This window comes from Electrophorus electricus, chromosome 6 (assembly GCF_013358815.1).
Source record: "Electrophorus electricus isolate fEleEle1 chromosome 6, fEleEle1.pri, whole genome shotgun sequence".
Lineage (NCBI taxonomy): Eukaryota > Metazoa > Chordata > Actinopteri > Gymnotiformes > Gymnotidae > Electrophorus > Electrophorus electricus.
This window is the reverse complement of record NC_049540.1, coordinates 11,487,038-11,504,743: the sequence shown is the minus strand read 5'-3', so window position 1 is coordinate 11,504,743 and position 17,706 is coordinate 11,487,038. Positions and strand designations below refer to the sequence as shown.

The following is a 17,706-nucleotide window of genomic DNA, read 5'->3' as shown; positions in this document are numbered from 1 at the left end:
GTAACCAAAAACATAAATAGCAGTCACAGACAAAACAGCATTTGTTTGTACATGTTTTATTTGGAATAAATACCTTAAATTCAAATGGCAGCACTAAAAAAAAAAAAAGAAACCATATATAACAAGACACAAAAAGGTATTTACATTTACATAACATACTTTGTGCACAGCTAGATGGATGTATACATGGTATACAAGGCAGCCCATGCAGGACATTGAAATCTTTTGCTGTACTAAAGCGCAAAAGAAAAAAAAATGAATAAAACATTCCAAGTAATACAGGAACCATCTTTTAGATGGACAATATGGTTGCTCTGAAGAACCTCACGCACATATATGTTTCACTATATGATGCATTACAGGAATTTTACACTAACCGTGTCTAAAAAAAATGGCTCGCCAGGTTGGAATCAGGCATGAAACTGTACCGCCTCATGATATAAGCCACCACTTCCTTAAAAAGAAATCGGCCTAATTGCAAAAATAACTTACTGTGGCAACTGTACCAGACAGGGCTTGATTATAGCAGCTGCACTTCTGGCTCAATGGAAAGGGTGGTGGAGAGGACAATTATGATAAAACAAAAAAAAAAATGTAATTAATACGAGTAAACAAACAATGAAGGAGGTGGGTGTCAAAATGAGATGAAGCACTTATTCTGTAAGTATGGTCAACAAAGGGAACATGGTGAGAAAACTTTGGTCAGAAAACTTTGGCCAGACTAGTAGGGTGAAATGTTTATAAATTATTGCTTTGAATTGACAAGTAGCCTTTGAGATTTAGAAGAAAAACTTAGAAGAAAAAATGCGCTAACACTGAGATTTTGAGAGGATGTTCTCATCTTAATTTTAGATTTCTGGGATTTATATATTTATATGTTTATATGTCCATTTTCCAGGATCTGTCAGAGTGTCCTCTTCCAGCTATTTATACTCACACTGCAGCATGAATGGTTACTACCTACCTTATATTAAAGTGCAGGAGAGGATGCTGTAGTCATGCTTTTAGCATGAACTAGCATGAATTAGCATGAACTAGCTTTACTTTTGTCTGTGCCATAAATGAAGGGGGAACACCAATTTCCCACTCTGCAGATGACAGAAACAATGTTAACTTTTAGTCAGATTTCTCTGGTATATGGTTTATGTCTGATAAATGTCTGTGTAGTTGTGTACATACTCTAAATATGTCTTTGTAAATTCAGATATAAAACAGCTAAGAAAATATCTTTGGGCTTGGTAGCACTGATAAGGAAGAACAACAAAATAATTAAAGTGATTTTTTGTTAACATCTTCAGCCTATATTCAAGGCAAGCTAAGATAACACTCTTGACCAAGTTAATATCTGACCTAATCTCAGTTAAGCCTCACCACTCTGGCATCTCTATGCTTTTTACATAAAAAAAACCAAAAACAAAACACTCAAAGGGAACATGACACAGTGGCAGCCAGTTCCATGCAGTACAAGGGCATTTTTCTGTGGTAGTTCTTTTCTTCTGTGTGGAATGTGTATTTTTTGACCCAGAAGACTATTAGTGTTGGGGTTGGTCTCTATGACCAGTAATATTTTAAAAGATCGCACTGTAAAAAAGCAAATGCTCACATAACAATATTCTTGTTCTCAACAATAACATATTAAATACAAGCCCAAAAGAGTTCAGTTTGTATTGACCAGGCAAATATCTTTACACTAATTTTAACTAAACAAAGATGGTCAAAGATGAGTCAGTATATGCACGTTTCTGTTGAGTCAATTCTTCAGAAAAGCAAGGGCAATACGATTCAGTAAGATTGCTATTTTGTGAGATCTGGGTCATGTAAATGTTTCGTTAGAGTTAGAGGTAGAAGACCATTTTCAGCTGTGTTTAACCCTGTCTTTCCACCTACTTTCTTGCTGTTCTGTTGTCTTTTTGCTTCTTTTTCTCTCTCTTATATTATTTCTGTTTGTTTTACCAACTTGTACATTTTATTGTCTTCATGTCTTTCCACTTTTGCAGGCAGATGCAAAAACAAAAACAAGATGCAGCAGAACCAATAAAGTTCCGGGTCGTTTATCTTTTTTCATTGTTTGTTCTTTTTCTTTGAGTACACTGTTTGACAAAGTGACAAGTCTGTGGTGGGAGTTAACATGGAAGACAAAGGACTGGGGGTTAGGAGAAGAGTCGTTAACAGGATTTTAATGAACAGAAGTCCAGCTCCTGAGGCTTCTTCATGCCTGCACAGTGCTCCCTCGGCAGGAGCATCCCTGTCTGGGTGCTGCAGTGGAGAGGTCGTCGCTTGAAGCCCTTCCCACAGCTCTTGGAGCATGGGGACCACTCGCCCACCTTCCACATGGGACATGGGTCTCCACACACCCGCATGGCGCTGGGCCTCTTAGCCGGGTCACAGTCTGTCCCAGGTCCCCCATCTCCTTTCAGGCACTGCACCATCCTCCTCTGGAGGCCGTTCCCGCACGTCACCGAGCATTCATCCCACCTGCCTGCTGCCCATTTCCCGGGAGAGGTGTCCTCTTTGGTATACAGGGGCGGGATTTTCTTCTTCAAGTGGTCAGCTCGCTTCCCAATGCTGTCGGACCCTTCCTCCTCGGCAAGCACGCTGTTCTCAGCCCGTGTCCGGCCCTCCTTCTTCAGTGCCTTGTCCTCTTTGCTCTCTCGCCTTAAATAAAATGAGTAGCGGATGCGCGGAGGGGTCATCTGTCCCACAGACAGCACCTCCACAGTCAGCGTCTCCCCCAGTGGCTTGACCGATTGCAGGGTTTCAGACTGGCGAGTTGTGCCACTGTAGCGGAGCAGGCTACCCCGCACTAGGATGTCCCGCTCCATGGCAGACACCACGTAGTTCCCATTCAGCAGGTATTCCCCTCGGCTGTTCTTCACGGCCAGGTAATTGTCATCACTCATTATGCCCTTATAGCCACGCTGGCGGATGTCGACATTGGCAGCTCCCACTGGAAGCATGACAACAAAATTGTATCCATGCCTGAGGAGGGAAAGGATAGTGTAAGTGTAGGTCCTTAAGACTGGAGGACCTATAGTTGTTCTGCATAAACAGTATCTACTACAGTAGTCCTGTGTATGTGAGTACCCTATGACTGAATCGTTCTGTAATGTTTTGACGCTCATGATTATTCAGAAAGTATTACGTTTTTTGAAGAAATGACAGATATTGTGTGTCTTTATTCCTGGTCTGCATGCATTTATTGCATTTTGACATTGGCTTGATTTGATGAACTTCAAGCAGGCTCTGACTAACATACCACTGTAAATCCCTCTTTTAACAAATTACTTGAACATATCAGTACCACTTGAATATCTATATGATCTTACTGGCTGTGATACTAAAAAAATGTCTAAAATATCATATAGAAAAATAAACATGATGGATTTAACAGTGACTGAGTTCTTTACATGTCCATGCTTTAGGTACTGTGCCATCAAAACCTTTTTTACTGCCTCATAGATTGCTGCACTCAGTACGTTGAAATATTAGCCTAAAAAACATGTGTGTTGTGCATTCCCCAGTGTATGCTGTTCTTATATGTGGCACTGTGTTTCTCTGTATTTTAGGATTGCTGACCAGAGCCATTGGAGGAGTACAAATTAAAGGGTTTTGTGGAAGTGGAGCAGAGAAAATTGGTTTGGCTGCCGCTTTCTCATGGATGAAAATGATTAAAAGTGATTAAAACTCTGGCCAGTGTCTGTTTTTAGGTATTCATTATTCAACAGCACTGATTGCTTACATAGGTTTTGTAAAGAGTCCCGAAACCTTCTTGCAGTTCCGGTTGTCACCCCCACAGACACCACACTTATCAAACTTCTTGCTGGAGCCCAGCTTGCCATCACAGCCAGCCTTGGTGCATTTACCCTGGACACAGACTGCCGAGGAGTCTGGAGAACATGGAGTCCCATCCACAACCTGCACAAACAGAAAGGAAGGTTCCACTCCCCTGTAGATCCTGTAAATAATCTGTTTAATAAAAGCTAAAAGCAGAAAGACACTTTGCTGTAAATATTGTGACCATCAGCACAGTGATGAACTCCTTGTATTTGCAAAAAATACTTGGCCAATAAAGCTGGGTTTTGATGCAAATGATCATCTATCCTTATATCATAATAATTGCTTGCAAATATGCAATCAGTAAAATGATTATTTCACATCACACCTAGAAGAATATGTTCTGTTCCCCCCTTGATAAGATTGCCAAACATGGAACACATAGGAGCAGAGCACCTTAACAATTATGAGGTTCTGTCCATTACTTTTTCATTTGAAAAAATTATGGCTTGTAGAATATCAGTGTTTCTGTCAATATGAACCTGATCTGAGTATAATGTTTGCTCATTTCTTAACCATGTATAATGCAGGCATGCCAGCCTCTTCAGCTAATCCTGAATCAGCGATAGTCTGGTCCTATTGGGTTTTGGGACTCTGTGGAAGCTCACTCCACACCTCACTCTCTCACCCAGATTAGTCACTTCTCCCTCACTATCTCCTCCATCATTCCTTTCTTCTCTCTGTCCACACCACCAGCTGGTTTAAGTATAAGGCAGTCATGGAAGAGTTGCCACTGTTCTTCTTGAAAACTGCAGAGCTTACATTTTTGCCTCTATTTTATATCTATAGTATTTTTAGTGTAAACTTGTTTCAAGTTTCAAAGTACATTGTTTCCTTTGTCCAAAAATCTGCTTAACTGACAGGTTATCTCTATGTAGAAAACATGTAAGATTTAAGAAAAACATGCTTGCTGGTCCTTCATAAACTATTCAAGCTTAAATCATTTGAGATATAGACTTCTAATTCTTGACACATGAACTTTTCCCCAAAAACATTTCTAATGTCACGAAGACATAATCCCTTTGCTCAGCTGCAGTTTTCCACTTCTGTATATTTTTTATACCTGCATACCATTCTAGGTTTCCAAATCTGATCATCAAACAGGATGCTTGGAATGTTCATCACAATTGAAATGGACCTATTTTCACCCCTTGCTGCTCACCTTGGGGGCTAGTACGTAGAAATAGCCTGTTCCATTAGCTCTGCATATCAACTTGCACTTGTCTTTAGGTGAGACTCCTGAGTATTTGGGCACCCACACTACAGAGGGTGTGAGGCGATTGGTGTTAAGACTGAAGCCATTGAAGGACTCGCACTGTTCCTCACGAAAACTCTTGCCTGTGTGACAAAAGAAGGTAGAGGAGAGGCATATTGTAAATAACACTTGTTCCCATGAATGGTTTTTAAGACCAAATGGTTTCTTCTTTCTAGGTGGTCCCAGATTGGAAGGTCAAGAAACCAAACCGTAGTCATGGTGAATCTGAGTTTATATAATTTAATTAAGTTAAATTACTGGAACTTATCCCTTAAAGAACTGAGCTCAATGGGCTGCATCAAACATTTGGAACTACCAAACTATAAAGTACCTATTTGGTTCTCTTTTGTTTTAAGTTATAATGAATTTCAAACTAAACAGCACCAAGTTTAGGCTTCTTTGACCTAAGTATTTGAATCCTTACCAATTTCGGGGCATGGGTTGAGGTTGCATGAGCGGTACTTAACCCGCACACCCTGGCAGTATTTGCCTCCATTCTCTGGCACTGGGTTAATGCATTCTCGCTTTGACAACTGCACCCCTCCACCACAGGTCCTGGAGCAAGGTCCAAATGCCCCCCATTTGCCCCACTTACCATCCACCTAGTGAGAGACAGAGAGAGTGAGAAAGGGATTAAGAGAAAGAATGTAAAAAACATGGATGAGGTGATATATTTTGGCACTTAACAACTGTTACAAGTGTCAGTCTAGCAGAGTGAGATTTGATGTTAAGTCACATGTAGGTTCGAAAAATCTCTGCCCTTCCTTTGCTTTATGTCATCACCCCCTTGAAATGTACGTCCTCCAGATAGAAATATGTCCTCCAGGTGTGGTTATACTGCTAAGCAGAAACATTTCTTGCTTGTTTTTGGAAAAGCTTTATAAAAGGGGTCTATCAGACACAGAAAAAACTGCAAATAACCTGATTACCTAAATAATGTTTATTAAAAGTTGCAGAACACAATAAGCACTAAATCATGCACAAGTGCAGCTGTACAGGATTAAAGAATTTGGCTAAATTCTCTAAAGATGATTCTACATGGAGGTTTCCTGCTAAAAGAAATGACACATGCAGTGTTAGCAAAACAAACTAAGTGAATGAAAGGGTCCATAGGAGCATACTGACCAGGCCAGCAACAACACATTAACTTATTGCCATGATCATGGCTCCTGTTACTGCGACAATGAGACTTGATGTATGATCATAGAGCATGTCTCACTTTTGAAGATAGAAACCTTCTGATAAACATGATTGGCAAAATTATTACTTTGCTATTTAGCAGTGTGATTTCACTGAGTACATATACAGCATATCAGTGTGTGTTGTCACATGTCCCATGCTCACCTTTTCCTTTATGACCTCCTGTTTCTCTACACACACCCCACGCATGCAGAGCATGCCATCACCACAGCTTGTGCCATCTGCCCAGGGGAAATGGCGTGTCTGGCAGACGGGCTGCCCACGGGTCTTGCCTGTGCACCACAGCCGCTGGCAGGGTGCCTGCATGAGTGGGCATGGCTTGGAGCCAGTGCCAAAAGCCAGCTCACACTGCCTCTCCAAGCCATAGGATACACCAGGGAGGATGTCTGATAGGACCAAGGGCTTCTGAGGCTGGTCCAGTAGACAGTCACCTACAGGACAAGTTTATGTTATGCCCCGTATACATAAGCTTTCCTTGGGCCATTGTGTTTCGTTACTTTTTACATTGACTTCCTATAATAGATTCTGTTACTTTTGTTACAGATAACCTTGAACTAGCAGCCTTTCATATGGAAAACAGGACAGCATTGAAAGCATAGTCTCAGTGCTTAGTATTTATCTTTCAGATCAAGATGACATAAACATCATACTAATTTGTCACCACACCGAAGCAATCTGGACCATTACCATTAAGGATGTTTATATTTAGTTTTATCGCTTTGGGAGACATTTGATCAAAGAGTTATGCCTGAGGTATATTTGTTCAACTTACATCTTTAGATTCATCACATCAATATTCATTTGTTAAGAATGATGTAGTCTGAGAAAGTATGAGTATTAGTTTTAGGCTCTGAGGTCTTCGGCGATCTAACTGTAAACCCAGTCCTGTAAACCCAGAGATCTAACTGAAAACCCAATGAAATCACACTGGGCCCTTATTAACACAAATACTTATGTCAAAACTGTTTGTTTCTTTAACACAGTTGTAGATTACACTGTATGTGTGTGTGTTCATTGTGTGCACGCATGCATGCGTGTGTGTGTGTGTGTGTGTGTGTGTGTGTGTGTGTGTGTGTGTGTGTGTGTGTGTGTGTGTGTGTGTGTGTGCTTGCGTGCATGTGTTTGTGCTTGTGCAACTGCTAAGCATATGGCTGGAGACACTATATACCTACATATGTACACACAGTAAGATGCACACAGGCAAAACAGTAAGTTTCAGAGACCTAAGTTTCTATTTCAACCTGCGTGGGAAAACTGGGCAGAACTACACCTTCAGCTAGGGACAGCCAGACCACATTGGGCTGTCTGTTCTAACCCCATCTAATTTCGGACAAGCGGTCTGGACGGCTGCCTGCAAAGAGATTTGCGAACCATCAATTGCCATTTTGCTGAATGCAGATGCAGTGGTTTGTCCTGATAGGCAGAGACTCATGCTCAGCAGCTCGTAGGACTCGTAGGAGCTTTGCAGTACTGTGTGGCTGCCTTCCAAAGGATCATTAAATGCATAAGTCATTAGGATGAGAGTAGGGAAGTGTACTCCATTACACCAAGCTTAGCACACTCCAAAGCAACGACTTTCATGAATGAGTTACCTATTGCTGCTATGTCTATTAAAATTGCAGACAATGTTGCCAGTGGACTACATATGTTCCAGAACAAGTCTATTCCCTGAAAATCCCAGTATATTACATTTTTAATTATCCAAAACTGAAGCATTTTGATTTTCATCATTACCTACCTGTCAAAGCAGCATCTACTTCTTCAAAGTTAACAAAAGGCACAGAAAAAATAGCAAGGTAGGAGGGACCAGACAGAGAGAAAAGCAGGCCACTCTGACTCACCATGCCCACTGTCGAGGAAATCTGTAATGATGGCAGCACTGCAGGGAGACCAAGGGCTGGTGCGGTTGATCCGGATAAGCGTCGGAGACATCATGTGATTGTCCCGAAGCTTCCCAAATACATCCTCACATGCCTTGACATTGTCATGGGGCATATTGAAGACATGGCCTTTGGAGGAGAGAAGAGAAGAGAAGAGTGCTGCAATCATCTCTCCATGCCAATGTACATCAGTCACTTCAAAACCTCAAGTGAATCAAATTCTGATTTTTGCCCTTGGAATCATCAGTCTGCTGGTCTTGGGTAATTATCTTACCAGTGTTCATGGCTCAGCTATGTGAGCCTCTCCACCACTGCCTCCAGCAGCTTTTCCCATTTCCTCCCCTGGCCTTGTAAATGTGTCTACCCAAACTAAGCAACTGTAAAAAGAGCCTATCATCATACTTCAGTGGATTCTTAAATCCCTAATGTCTCCTATGTAACCTAATTTTGAGGTGAAGGAATGTCATGTTTGAGTTGTTCAGCAAGCTTTTCGAGACACGTGGTAAATTATTGGTTCGTGTCCCAGTTTTCAAGGAGTGAAACATTAAAGACCATTTGGCATCTCAAAAGTCAGATTACTGGCCTGTCTGATCAAGTATGCATACTGACCGAGTTCATGCGCGGTGGTGAATGCGGATGGCAGGCCGTCATCCTCAATCACTGAGCAGCTCCTCTTAGGGTCACACATGGTTCCAACATCTGCCATGCCCAGCGTGTCACAGGTGGAGGCTCCACATAGGTCCTGGATCAGACAAAAAAGAATTAAGAGCTGTGCATGAAAGCTAAGCATCAGACCACACACATTCTAACAAGAAAGCCCTGAGTTTGTTGCTGAAGTAAAAGGTTCACTCGTATTTAGAAGACGGCATATATAACAGCATCTGTGGCTAAGGCAAGCTTGGAAAATAAAGTTGCTTGAGTCATTCTATAACAAGATAACAGTCTGAAGAAGACTGCAGCATCTCAGATTTGGTCACTTTAGCCAAATGGTTTGTTTTTCTGAGCAATGATATGAGATTTGAAGTTATACATTCATCAATGTATGCTTTATTATTTCATCATTTGAATGAAATGTTCCTGTAATTGGATATTAAATCATCCTCTGGTTATCACTCTGTGAACGTATGCTTACATATGCTTCTGTCAGCACCATCACAGTGAGCAACATCCTTAGGCTTACAGAAAAATGATGCTTGTATAAAACAGTTTTTAGGGAAATATTAAACAGACTGTGCTCTTTAATTCATGTCAAATAACTTGTTTGTGTATAGTCCCTGTAATTCAGGCAATTTTGTGACCAATCATTTAGACATAACCACAGATTTAATAGTCCAGTCTGGTAAAGGGTCACCTTTGATATTCATGCACAAAAAACCCCGAGAAGTATGGAAATACTCAAACAGAAAAAAATCTTGAGTTGTGGTCAAGGTACATGCTGATAAGTGTCCAAATCATCCATTAGAGCACTGTCTTTTAGATGTCTAGTTAAAGTTTCTTTGCTAGCATTTTGGTACTCCTTGAAGTAATTGCTTGGCTAAAAATGTGCTCTTAGTCCAACGGCAAAAGTTTCCAGCTGACCTATATTTTTTTTACCACATTGTTTTAAAAATGTCTGTCAGCTAGCCGACTGCTCATTGTAATAACAGGTTTTCTCTCAGCAGTATCCTAGGACGTAACACCCTCACTGACCAACCCCTAAGAAAAGGATTTATACTGGCTTCCTGCCATTGTGCAGAGTGCACTACTTCACACAGTACCCCTCTGTGAGCCTGTATCCACGTGAATTACAGCTGATGTGTCATTTGAGGGTTAGTTTGACATCACAGCAGCTAACGAAAAGTAGGTCAAGATTGTGACAGGTCTTTCAGGTCAGCACTCCATAGTCGCTTCTGAAAAGGCTATGTAAAATATGTTTCATGGCTAAGCATATTTCTGGCTCCGATTCTTAAGTCAAAACCAAGTTTTGGTCATGATGTTAAAATCGGCGTGACAAATTGTTTATTCACCACAGTTTTCGACCATTGAAAACCCAAACCAGATGTCGGTATGTGAAAAGAAAGATGACTGTTAACAAACACACTTGACAGCTAAAGTTAAAAATCTAAAAGCAAATTTAAAAATAATAATAAGGAACAAAAAACCTTTGTAACAAGTACATGTTTTATAATGGTAACCTAGTTTTTACATCTGCTGTACCTGTCTTGGTCTCAGCTGCTAGTTGTGAGGACCGGCACAGGTTAATTGAAAACAACCGCTCCCTGTCCTTTTGTTTGAAGAAGCATTCACAAGATCATGGGTCACCCCACCAAAACTGCTCAGTCTCCACAGGGTCAGTGCTTCAAAACCGCTCAGCCTCCACATGGTCACTCCACAGAAACTGCTCAATGTCCACAGGGTAATGCCACCAAAAGCGTTCAGCTTCCACAGGGTCAGTCCTTCAAAACCACTCAGCCTCCACTACAGAAATCAGTGATCAAAGATTTGACAAACTAAGTAGGAGTTGCACACCTACACAACAACTGTGCTGCTGTAGTGCAGTTCACCAGAGCAAATCAATGGGGAAACCCTTCACTTGGAACACCATTGTGTTACAATGTGCATGTGTAGTAGATTCTCAACAGTGATGTGTTGAATTAACACCAGTATCACAAAATGGGATCCTCTGACAAAACTATGTGCCATTTCAATAAACCCTGTTGGAATATTTTAATATTCAACAAAGACTGTTTTTGTGTCTTAGCTGGTCCCTTGTGACCAGCCATACAAAAAGATAGTTAGATTAATTAGATTAAAAAGTGTGTGAGGCCTTGTTGCTCAGGGGCCATCAAAGCTGTGGAGTAATGTGTTTTCTGAGAGGAGTGGGTGTCAGCAAAAGATGACCACCTGAATTTATTGAAGATGTAAATAGGTTTCACATGACGTTTATGAAGAGTAATATTAAATATGATACCTCCCTGAACATCAGTGGGGAGGTGTGAGCACTGATTAGATGCTTTTCTGTGAACGTGTATTGTCTCTCTCCCTTTCAGACATCTCCAGGTCGGCAAAACCTCTTCACTACTGGGAAAAGTGAGGAGGGGGGCTCTCTTCTCTCTTGACCCAATTGGCTCCCAGCAGAGAAAACATATGACTTTCATTACCCCCTTTTTATTAAATACAAACTGTTCCATGTGTGCATCTCTCCCCCTCGGTTGTCTCTAATTTCTGTTTGTTTTATTTTCTGCTGTGATCTATTTAACTCTATCCCTTCTTTTAAACACCTTCCAGTCATTATATATTGCCTATTATTCTGGTAACATGCCCATTACACAACAGTAATAAACTGTTAAGAAGAGGTCCATCTGTCAGCAGTGCTTTTACAGAAATGTACTTCTGCAAATATGAGTTAAATCAAGTCTGAGCTCATTGCCTTATGGTTATATAGGACTTGGAGCTCAGTAAATCTATTGTGAGTCATCAATGTAATGGCAAGATTACATATTCCATGTAACCATCGCAGGGTCTCTCTGAATCATTCTGGAAGTCCCCCTCGTGGATAGTTGCCCAGTAACAGTTTTTGTTCTGTTTTTATTAAAAAAAAACAAAACCAGGAGCAGGCTTGTGTGACATAAGACATAATGGATCATATTCTTTGCTGCAATGCTTGGGAAAATGTTAACCAATCACTTTAAAGCAATCAAGCTCTGTGGCCAGCCCTGTGAGTGACTGGATATGCCAGCTGTGATGCTCAACTAAGGTTCCCTAAATTCAGATTATGTGCTAGCCCACTGGCATTCACAGATGCGGTAGAGATGTAAGTACTAATATCAACAAAAAACACCTGATTATATTGGAGAAACTGCTACATTGCTGATGTAGAAGCTAGTTATATCCACAGTTACTTTTATCAGAATTTATCACAAATAATCATTTGTGCACCATTGCAGGAGCACATTTACTAAGTGGGCTAGCCGTGCTAAACATTTGGAAGTTACTGCACTTGCCGAGAACCAGAAGAGTAAACTGCACACAACACTGGTTTCCTGAATGCTGAGAGCGACAGCCCACAAGTGTGAGGTAGGAAGCTGTAAAAATGTGCTGGATGGGAAGAGGGAACAAATCGGAAGAAATCTAGCAGCACCTCAGAGAGATATTTCCCCCAGGACTGAACTTGGGAGGGGCCTCATACAGCAGGTGGGCCTTAACGAGGTCAGATTTAGGTGTCTCTTTCCCCCCTTTAGTAATGGGAAACACTCTTGTTCTGAAGCAAGGGGATGGAGGGGTAGAAGGGGTCTAGGAGAGAGGGAGGGAGCCCGATCATTCCCAGCTGGAAGTGCGGTTAAGAGAAGAGCCCTTCGAAATTGGACACTTCTTCATGTTTCATCTGTTATATCCCTGCATTAAAGCCTTTTCCCCAGTTGTATAGCTCACCCAAGCTTCAATAAGAGAGCAAATGGAAATATATGAAGTGTTTGGCCAATGTGCATTGAGAACCAAGTAATAAGTCTCATTTTCCTTCAAATTAGTTATTTGACTGATTTTATTATGCCCATCACAATTTCCTCTTGTTGTGGGTGGCTGTACAAAGCATTTCGTTGTCTCAGTGCAGTAATGGCGCTCATGAAGGAAATAAGGAAATAAGGTCCCAAACATGACAGGATCCATGCTATGACATAACCTTTACCGTGACATCATCAGAATGACATAAGGCAGTAGCTGCAGTGAAAGAAGTGTCGCTTTTCTGATTGGATTGCATGGCCAGAGCTCTCCCCGTGGAACTGAGCCTGGGCCGGTTCTCCTGTCCACCTGTTTAAGTCATTCAGGGAGTAATGTGAGCTTGCGAGGTGCTTTACCTCGGGGTGAGATCTGGAGAGGATCAGTACTTTTGCTCCGCAGGGTCTTGCTGTAGAATAAGATGTGCTGCAAACTGGAATTTAAGGACTAGTTCTGAAGGAGGTTTTAAGGTGATTTCAGGTTTTCCAATGGTTGAAAATTGCCCTTACTTTGTATTCTTAGTGCACTGACACTAATTCATAGTTGCATTTTCATAATTTTTTTAAATGTATGCAGCATCATTCACCTTCTAACTTAAAAAGGTGCTTACAACATGACTGCACACAGCTGTCTGTAACCTCAGACCCCACTCCTCTAGACTATGGCAGGGTACACAGAAATTTGTTGGAGTGGGTTGAGGATGAAGCACATAGCAGTTGTGCCCATGATGGTTACAGTATATGCCAGAATAGCTTTGTGTTTATGAATGCTATCAACTAGATTTACCTTAAACAAGGAAAACACTGATTAATGCGAAGTAATGCAGATGTCCACTGGTCTACCTGTTGGACTACATTATATTCTATGGACTTTTCACTTATTTATCCAACTGTATGTTTCACCATCTGTCCTTTTGTCCATCTATCCAGCAAGACAACCAACCAACCATTCTATCCAGCCACCTACCCACTAGTTAATACATGCATCCATAAATCCCTCTATTTATGCACCTTTCTATCTATCCTCATCCTCTTCATTTCTGAGTGACTGCACTCTCAGCCGAAACAGCCCCCCCCCCCCCCCCCACCCCCCCCCCCCCACACACACGCTTCTCTCCCCACCTCCCCACCCTCCGTGCCTGTAGAACATCTCTGCGCTCCTGCGACCCAAGTGCAGCAAGTGCAGGAATGTAGGGGAGGGTCTTGTGCATTCTGGAACCACAACCCTGCTCTCTTCCCCGCGCCAACTCTCCGGGCCTGGGGCCGAGGTCCTGCAAGGCTTGCCGGGCTGGGACGGTCAACTCAGGCCATATGTGACTCAGAAGAGCTTACAGGGGGGAAAAAACTTTGCCCATTTTGGATTGTGAGGCGCTGGCCAGACGCCCGCACATGTGGGTGTTCCCAAGCAACAGCTGACAGAGAATACTGAGTTCAGTTGAGTTTGTTAGAGGTGAATCAGTGCAAAAGCTAATGTTTCTGTATGTGTTTGCTTAAACACAAACCACTGAGGTTAAAAACTCAAGCACAAACTTTTTTTACCATGCTTTAATTGTCTCTGTTTCTGTAAATGTGAATAGGCCTACATGAAATGAAATGAAGCTATACTACAATAGGGTAAATTATAACCGTAAACAAATCCTCATATGTCTTCTATTTATGTCAGTGCATATTAAAGGATAAAGATGCTTACTGAAGGTACAGCCTCTACAATAGAGCGCTTGATACTCAACTTCCTGTTAACCAATCACTACCAGTTACCCCATCTACCACCACAGTTGCACACCAGTCTACCACATAGGCCCTGGCATCTTCCTTTCCATGTAATCTTGTGGTGGGTTATTACTTCATTTAAAGCAACTCCCCTAAATATCAGATCAGCAGTTTAATAATTGTGTTGTGCCTGATCTTGATCTACTGTGTGTGGTGATTTGTGTATGTTTCTCTGGTCAGTGCACACATTCCAACTCACACTCATTTTCCAACAAGGGGCAGTACCCTTGGTCATAGCTGACCCTTAACTATAACAACATCACATAAAACCAATGTGGTGCACCAAGGGACTGGAGGTTAACTAAGGATGCTGAACTTGTTCAGTTCTTGTTGTCCTCTGTACAGTTACACAGAGAAAACACTTCAGTTATAAGAATGGCATTATACCACTTTTTTGTTTGCTTATTTTCCTGGAAGTACACACTGTCTACTTAACACTGTCGATGGACACTGTATTTAGAATTGGCATATCAGATGATCCTGTATGATGCTTTTAGTAATCGTATGTTTTTTTTCGTGGTTAAGAATACACCCAAACTGCAGGTTTTTAAAGTTTACACTGGGTGGACACATCATGTAGAGAAGTTCGTAATCTTAAAGGTCATAAATGGTACTTAAATGTCTTTGCTTTTTGGATACATTGTCCGCAGTATCGTACCGTATTTTAAAACGTCTTTATATTACATACGTTCTGGGTTCACCCCCACTTTCTAATGGATTGCCTCCTTTTGACGTAATATGGATTACTCTTACCTGTTTCGTGAAAAGAATGGCCGTGTCCCAATACTCCGGATGCTTGTCGTTGTTTTTGTTCATTTTCTTCTGCCAGGTGCAGAAATTACGTAGGGTCATCGCTGCGTTGCCGGACACTTTGGGACCTTTGTCTTCCTCGTTAATCACCATAAACTTGACGACCACGACGCTTATAGAGTTGAGAATGCTCGGGTGCTTGTAAAGCCGCGCTGCCACTGACATTAGGGTCAATAGGTAATGTTTAAGATCTTCGCCATGGAATTTAGCCATGGACTCGTCGGCAACTATCAGTGTTTCCACATATCGAGGGACCGAGACGAATCTTTTGGACCGACTTCTCAAGACAGATTCAGTCATGTTTTTCATGTGCAGTTCCTTAAGTTGTTGAAACTTTTCCAAAGACCGAGCGACGGTTTGTGTCATACCACTGTCCACGCCGCACCGGGACGTGGAGTTAGAGCTTAGGTTGGCGTTGGACCGCCGTCGGATGACATGCGCGTTCTCTGCGCTCCAGCGAGCCCCCGAAGTCGTGTTGTTAGAAAACGGATTGATGAAATATTCCCAGCCGTCATAACCAAATGCACCTTGTAAGCCTTTGCATAAACTAAGAGCTGCATATGAAAACGGGTCAGAATTCACGTCACCCGCATAGAAACACCGGCTCAGGTCTGTGCTGTCAGCTGAATTTGGAGCATTGGAGACGATATGCGTCGACAGAGTAGGTGCCATGAAGCTGGCATCTGGATGCAACTCAAGAACAAAATCCTGATCAAATGCGCTAATTTTAAAAGCCACCTTTTGTGGTAATTTACCGATCTTAGAATCGACGAAATTATTTGCAAATTGATTAGTGTCTAATCTGACTGGAACGCACAACTGACTCTGCATGGAACGAACAGTTTCGTATTTCATAAGTAAAACATTTGCAAAAAGAACAGTCCTTACGAATACAAACATGATTGTTTGCAATGTTTGTGTGGACCAGAAAGTGATTTAGTCAGTGAGTATCTCGAAATTAGCGATGGGAGTCTATTGATAATCCAAAACGCGACGGTCTAAAATGTGGCTTGTGCGCGTCCGCTCAGTGCGAGATCCGCAAGTATATGATCCATTCCCTTCTTCTACCTGTATGCTCAATTGTCTCTCCTGATCTGTCGTCTTTAAGGGCACACGTCATGTGTAAACACAGAACGCCTGTAATCAGGCTTCGCTCATTGGGTATGCCTCTCAGTTCACATCATCTCTCTGCACAAGCAGGGTTTCCCTCCCACTCTTCCTGCATTTGCGCGGGCGAACATTGTGCTCTCTTCTATCCAAATACTAAGACAAGGAAAATAAACTTAGTCCACTCATGCACATAGATGTTAATAGATGCTTAATCGTGCCGTGGCTGCATTTTAACGCGGACTTTTAACCTGATTCCTTGTGGGCTCTGGGGGAGTCTTTCTGCAGTACTTACGGTAATGTTTAACGAATCCTGGAACTTTTGTTGCCTATTCGGTACCTCAGTGCAATATCACATTTATATCCACAAATTTGCAAATTCGCATGTGACGCACTAGAGATTGTCATTAGAGCTTCGTTGAATAATATATGTTCCAAAGTTATCATACGTTTCCCACGTTTGGTTTAAGCCTTGGTACACTTGTCAAACACACAATCATCACTGCGACGTGGTGTTACTTGTTTTATCCTTAAAACATGCACACGATATCTGACCCAAATAGTGTTATCCTGATTGTTTAAAAGAAAGGCAAGCGAACATGTGGGCTGTCCAACACCCTCATTTCATCAGTGCATAACAGACATACTGTTCATACTGTAATGGCATGTTATATAGTGGTTTATGTATAGGGAGAACAGTGACTGATGCTTGGGGCCAAATGTTAGTGAGTAGTTTGGTTTTATGGAAAACCGCAACACTTGTATTACACGTTCACATGGCTAACGAAGCACTACTGATTAATTATCTAGAGTAATGCTGCTGACCATATACACCCTAGCTACTGTGGGATGAAACCAATCAATAATAATTACCGACGATATGGTTAATAACGGATGAGTCATATAGCAATGCTATAATTTTTAAGAAAATGCAGGACTACCTTTTTCCAATATCTCAGTATTAAATAGACAGCCTAAATACTATATTAACATGCAATATATAATTAAAATCTACTCATCTGTAATCACATACGCTAATAATAATGCACTCGCAACACGCGATCGCAATGCAGGCAAGAAAGGACTTAAAATACGCGTGCGCCATCTGATGGTGACCAAACCACAGTAAGAACTCAAACAATGATACATGTCACGCTCTCTTGGAGTCTGTCAAAATCTTCAACAAACTCATCTGGAAATCGCCAACAATTAGATTGCATCTTTTGAACTGTTACTGGTCTTTCTCTCCATTTCTATTTAAATTCTATTTAAATCATTTGTCTTTCGTGGATTACTGGGCCATACCAAAGGTCACATTAAAAATGATCCAGCACTGCCGCTCACCGTAAGTTACAGGAATCGCAATAGTTCTTCGCGC

At 41.6% G+C, this 17,706-nt stretch overlaps 1 protein-coding gene across 1 annotated transcript; it reads right to left on the bottom strand.

Moving 5' to 3' along the window:
* Window positions 1-40: 40 nt before the first annotated feature.
* Window positions 41-16,422, bottom strand: adamts15a (ADAM metallopeptidase with thrombospondin type 1 motif, 15a). Its single transcript, XM_026998464.2, has 8 exons — window positions 15,165-16,422; window positions 8,779-8,911; window positions 8,131-8,298; window positions 6,434-6,720; window positions 5,514-5,691; window positions 4,997-5,172; window positions 3,740-3,915; window positions 41-2,979 (listed from the first exon to the last, which is right to left on the bottom strand). Exons 1-8 carry the CDS (start codon window positions 16,119-16,121, stop codon window positions 2,166-2,168), a joined length of 2,889 nt encoding a protein of 962 aa, XP_026854265.2. The 5' UTR covers window positions 16,122-16,422; the 3' UTR covers window positions 41-2,165.
* Window positions 16,423-17,706: the final 1,284 nt, after the last annotated feature.

What these genes read in the sequence shown, in the direction of transcription:
- adamts15a (XM_026998464.2), bottom strand. Translation starts at nt 16,121, where the DNA reads ATGTTTGTATTCGTAAGGACTGTTCTTTTTGCAAATGTTTTACTTATG. An exon ending in TTTCCTCGACAGTGGGCATG is followed by an intron (nt 6,721 to 8,130) that starts GTGAGTCAGAGT and finishes CTTGTCCTGTAG; the next exon opens with GTGACTGTCTACTGGACCAG. An exon ending in CAACCCATGCCCCGAAATTG is followed by an intron (nt 5,173 to 5,513) that starts GTAAGGATTCAA and finishes TTTGTCACACAG; the next exon opens with GCAAGAGTTTTCGTGAGGAA.